Genomic DNA, 6,161 nt, shown 5'->3' with positions numbered 1-6,161 from the left:
TAGGTATCCGCTGTGTAAATATTGAAAACGACTTTATGATAAATGCAAGTCAGTTTAGTAATTATTATTATAATGATTATGTCGGAAGTCTATCGTGTTATAAATGTTTAATGAAATGTAGGACAAATAGTAGAAACAAAAAACAATTATACATATAATATATTATTTAACCTGCGAATATTCCTGTTGGTGAATATTATATAGGTAGGTTAAGTTTCTAAACTGAAACATGCTACTTTTTTTTATTGTTATACACGATAGAACTTGGAGTTTTTACAATTTATTATTTCGATTCCGGTTCCTGGGTTAGGTTACCAAAATTACATTTTCTCGGTTCTAGAAACTACAGGAAAAAGGATTCCAGTTCTAGTTGTAGTGAAGAATATCTGTATTTAAAGGTCAAAATTGTTTTATAAAGTGTTAATAGGATGATCTGTAGGAAGTGATGGAATTCGAAGTATTTATCATAATGTAAGTAGTAAATACGTATTACGATTTGTTCTAAAATAACACTGACTACGAAAATTGATAATATAATATTATAAACGATAGTCATTGAAGTGCGGAACCGGAGTATATAAACTGTAATTTGATTGCAGTGATTGAAACGCAATCCACTGAGAAAGACAAAATAAAAGAACTCGAGTCTTTAAATGTGATTGATTTAGGACTTAGGCGGACATACGGCGCGTAATACGTATGGTTATAAGTAATCTTAAAGCGTGACTTATATAATCATTAAATTGGACAAGAATAAGAGGAGAGGTGCAATCCTGTACGACGGTATAATTGTTTTTGAGTAGTGCAGTACTCGAAAATATATTTTACGAAACAGCATGAGAACATATTGATATAATATCTCGTAAAAACGTTCCTGCGAAAATGCGATTTCAATAAAATCGGTATAACTATATTATGCAGTTGGATTCAATAAGTACGGATTCGAAGGGAGTTTTAATGATGTTTGAATGAAAATTTCATCGAAATATAATACCTACATACAATATGCCGAACGAACATATAGGTAGGTACGTACGAATTATTATAAATAATGTGCGTAAGACTAGTAAAAACTCGAGTTTAGCACATTTTTAAATCTCAACAATACGATAAATTTTCAAAATGTTTGAACAAAATATGTTTGTACAATTTATTTATTTTTTATGAAAAAACAATATAATAAGTATAATATATAAAATATAATTGTATTAAAAACAATAGGAAATATCTACTTACTAGGTATAAGAAGTATAGCGAAGGTAAAGGTTTAGGTGCATCGAATTGTTAATAAAAACAAGCCTAAAAGAGATGAAACACGATATTGCCGAAAACATTTATTATTCAATAAACGTAAATACACGATAATAGTTATAGAATTACAGTAATACAATTAGAATCCAAAGTAGGGATATCATTCGCAAAACTCACAAGATTAAGCTGCATTGGATTAGTTGTTTGAGGCTGAAAACGGAACAGGAAATGGAAACGTGGATCTAGTGCGAGGGGGTGGAACCAGGAAATTAATTTGGGACAGCAAAGAGCGAGTGAGGTCAATATTAAGCCGTTAAAAGGTTAGATGGGAATTCGATATTGTCAGTTCTTTTGCGAGGGTGGACATTTTTTGCAAGAATGTAATAACCTATAAGGGGTGTGTAATCGTGTAGTACACGACTGTAAAGGGGTGTCGAGATAACAGGAAATGCATTGAATTGGATGTGACATTATAGGTGCCAATTATTATGCTCATTTGAATATGGGTACATAATATAATTGCGATTCACCGAAATTATATTGAATCATAACCTACGTCGGTGCAGGTACCGTCGAGCCAAGCGGACTCTGTATGACGAACACACATCACGTGACATGGATCTGATGGCGTCAGGTCCACCCCCTGACACGAGGGTGATAAATCGATTACAGTTCGTAAATCGCTTACCATACCGTATCACGCTATATAACAGTGTTTCCCAACCGGTGGTCAATTGTATTGCTATAGCTGGTGGTATGTGGTGGACGGCGGTGGTAAAAAGGTTAGAAAACACTGGACTGTACAAAAATATTATTTTTACGGCAATATAATAACGCAATTCCAATAGTATAATAACAATGCAATTCAAACAATGGCGGAAAAGTGTGTGCATAGTATAATATATATTATCCGTTTTCTTACATTCTGTGTGCCTCGCATATAAATGTTGGGAAAAAACGATATTAGTCAAGCAGACTAGAGATTTAAGACTTAGTACGATTTCGCTTTTAGTTGTATTTTTACTGTAAACTCCGTTCTAACAACGCATGAAACACGTCTACACAAATGTCTGCATTGATTATTATGAGTAGGTACTTGTTTTATAATAATTTATTTGGTCCACTTTGACTTTAAATTTTTTTTTTTTATTAATGATAATTTTTTTGACGATATTATGTCATGTTATATGTTATGATGTATGTGTTAAAAATTCTGATATTATTTCTTATGATTATTTCAGATAACACAAAATACTACAGATATATCTTCTTATTAATCGTTTTTAACTAACTGTAAGTAAGGCTGTAAGTTACATAATCATAATCGTTAAAGTTGGCAGTTGCTATTATATTATATTATATTATTATTAAATTAATAGATAAAAAGTGCAAATAATTATGGATTTTTATTGGTTTCATAGGATCATTTTTTCCAGTACTTTTTCTACAAGTTCCAAAGTCTAATACACCTCTTATGTTATAAATATATAATATTATAGCATGGTAATATAATATAAGCACAATTAAGTACAGTGCCTATATACCACGCACTCCTGTGACCGAAACAGTAGATTTTTATTTCACCGTGGACCGTGGTATAGCTGAGCACAATTTCGGGTCGGAGCGCGAATACGGTCACAGGACAGATTGCAACCGTCCGGTATCCCGCAGCGTAAAATAATATAGTATCATGATCCACAAATTTGAACAATGCCGTGGTGGTATTATTTTGATAAGTCCGCAAACTTCTTCTTTTTTTGTGGGTGTGAGTGAAGGTGGGGGAAGAGGGTAGAATAAGTGCTCTGAAAGTTTCATTACAGAACATCATGTCGTTCGTTTCTATACATCGGATACAATTAATGATACACAAATATACCTGTATTTAAAATTTAGGAAAAAATCGTTATTGGGTTATTTGGTTTAGACGATTTTTAAATTTAAAAAAGTGTGGGTGTCGCTTTGCTGTATACATTATGTGTGGCGTGGATCGCTGTAATAGATATGTCAAGTTTTATTTTAATGATATAAAATCATTATATATAGGAAAAAAGACTCTGACTGAAGACTGTCTGTCAGACTATATTACTAATAGCGTTTGCCACCATACCGCACTGTTACACACAGGTAGCACTGATATAGGTCCACTGATAATCGTCCTGATGTAGGCTAGTGCAAGTGTAGATGAAACACAAAATCAATACTTATCACCGATATATAAAGATAATAAAATATTTCATGGATACTGTGGTACTTATCATGATAATGATAAGGCGCACGAGCTCTTGAACTATCACTGCACTGAGTGCAAAATACTAGCATAGTGCAATGAGATAAAAATAAAAAATCCACTCAGTGTCAGTGCACATTAATTTTGCCGATGGAATATAAAAATTATGCACTGGTACAGTCAGTGCAGTGTGGTGGAAAACACTATTAGTATATTTTATGGTATTATTGATATTAAAGTGATTTTCAGTGAATTATTTTTGAGGAAAACATTACATTTGAAAATATCATTGTGTTTGTGTGAAAAAATAATAATATACTTTAGTTTATGCTTATTAATTATTATACTATAGTCTATAATATAGTTCATAATATAGTAGGTACCTAAGTTATAAGTACCCACGAACAATATTCTTAGGTACCAAGTACCAACAAAATAACTGAAATTCTCAAGTCTTTGTATAAAATTTAAATATATAATTTCATCCAAATTTGAACTTAAAATACCTATAAAAAAAAACTATATTTATTTATTATTTAAATTGTATGTTTTAAGTAGGTATAAACCATTTATGAGAGACCTTGTTTTACATTTTAAATCTTTAGTTATAAAAATGAACCATTTTATACATTTTAAACTACAATATGACGGGCAAATCTTTTGATCGACTGAAAAGTTATTTAATGACAATAAATTAAGAAAAACTATAAAAATCGTAAATTTCTCATTTGAGTTATCTGCAGTGAGTGTAGCGTCCAAGTTAAACTCTTAAGGTCAGATATCCCTTAAATAATATCTTCTTATAAACACTAACATGTCTTATATACATGGAGGATAATGATTGGAAATTGTTATTAAATAAATTTAATTTTTTCCCAGTTACCTTTAAATATGCCACTGCTCCTCCCCTCCCAAAAAAGGCTTTGAATAAAATCTTAAGACTTGTAAAAAATTATACATAATAAACCTACTTTACTACATTTTTATTTTATAATTACAAGCTAATACAATAAAAAACTGGTTTAAAAATCTGGTGAAATCAATAAATACTATATGATCATAAACAGAATAGTATAGTAACCAAGTAATTGTGTGAAAAATAAATAAGTGTTGTTATAAGAACAAAACAACAAAGTTTTTTTCTGAAAATATGTAAGATAACATCAGTATCTATAAATAATTATAAGCACCTTATAACATACTCTACAGTAACATTTTAGTGATTTGGATTTATAAACTATAAAATTAATGATTTAACTGATTGACAAGGCAATACACAATACTCGTGTGACGTTGGCAATAAATTCTTTACTTATACAAGCAGGCTGCCGACTCACCAGCGGACGCTATGGAGAAGAATCATTATCCATGTGATGTATGTGACAAGTCGTTTGCCCAAAGTGGCACATTGACAATTCATAGACGGACGCACACAGGCGAGAAACCATACGTATGCGACGTATGCGACAAGTCGTTTGTTAAAAGTAGCACTTTGACCATTCATAGAAGAACACACACGGGCGAGAAACTATACGCATGCGACGTATGTGACAAGTCGTTTGCCCAAAGTGGCACATTGACAATTCATAGACGGACGCACACAGGCGATAAACCATACGCATGCGACGTATGCGACAAGTCGTTTGCCGAAAGTGGCAAATTGACAATTCATCGACGAACACACACAGGTGAGAAACCATACGCATGCGAAATATGTGACAAGTCGTTTGCTGAAAGTAGCACTTTGACAATTCATCGACGAACACACACGGGCGAGAAACTATACGCATGCGACGTATGTGACAAGTCGTTTGCCCAAAGTGGCACATTGACAATTCATCAACGAACACACACGGGCGAGAAACTATACGCATGCGACGTATGTGACAAGTCGTTTACCCAAAGTGGAACATTGACAATTCATAGACGGACGCACACAGGCGATAAACCATACGCATGCGACGTATGTGACAAGTCGTTTGCCCAAAGTGGCAGATTGACAATTCATCGACGAACACACACAGGTGAGAAACCATACGCATGCGAAATATGTGACAAGTCGTTTGCTGAAAGTAGCACTTTGACAATTCATCGACGAACACACACGGGCGAGAAACTATACGCATGCGACGTATGTGACAAGTCGTTTGCCCAAAGTGGCAGATTGACAATTCATCGACGAACACACACAGGTGAGAAACCATACGCATGCGACATATGTGACAAGTCGTTTGCTGAAAGTAGCACTTTGACAATTCATCGACGAACACACACGGGCGAGAAACTATACGCATGCGATGTATGCAACAAGTCGTTTGCTAAAAGTGGCACATTGACAATTCATAGACGAACACACACAGGCGAGAAACCATATGCATGCGACATATGTGACAAGTCGTTTGCTAAAAGTGGCACATTGACAATTCATAGACGAACACACACAGGCGAGAAACCATATGCATGCGACGTATGTGACAAGTCGTTTGCCGAAAGTGGCAAATTGACAATTCATAGACGAACACACACAGGTGAGAAACCATACGCATGCGACATATGTGACAAGTCGTTTGCTAAAAGTGGCACATTGACAATTCATAGACGGACGCACACAGGCGAGAAACCATATGTATGCGACGTATGTGACAAGTCGTTTGCTAAAAGTGGCACTTTGACAATTCATAGA

At 34.0% G+C, this 6,161-nt stretch overlaps 1 protein-coding gene across 1 annotated transcript in view; it reads left to right on the top strand.

The window, feature by feature from the left end:
* The window catches only part of LOC100161235 (zinc finger protein 91-like), a gene marked incomplete at its 3' end in the record, with an annotated part of 11,321 nt that extends 5,160 nt beyond the window's left edge, over positions 1 to 6,161 (top strand). Inside the window, exon 2 of the mRNA XM_029492110.1 lies at positions 4,836 to 6,161. Coding sequence (XP_029347970.1) covers positions 4,836 to 6,161 — 1,326 coding nt within the window. The remainder of the gene's footprint in view (positions 1 to 4,835) is intronic.

This window comes from Acyrthosiphon pisum, unplaced genomic scaffold, assembly GCF_005508785.2.
Source record: "Acyrthosiphon pisum isolate AL4f unplaced genomic scaffold, pea_aphid_22Mar2018_4r6ur Scaffold_20871;HRSCAF=22367, whole genome shotgun sequence".
NCBI lineage: Eukaryota > Metazoa > Arthropoda > Insecta > Hemiptera > Aphididae > Acyrthosiphon > Acyrthosiphon pisum.
Note: the sequence above shows the minus strand (reverse complement) of the source record. Positions and strands in the feature narration are given on the sequence as shown.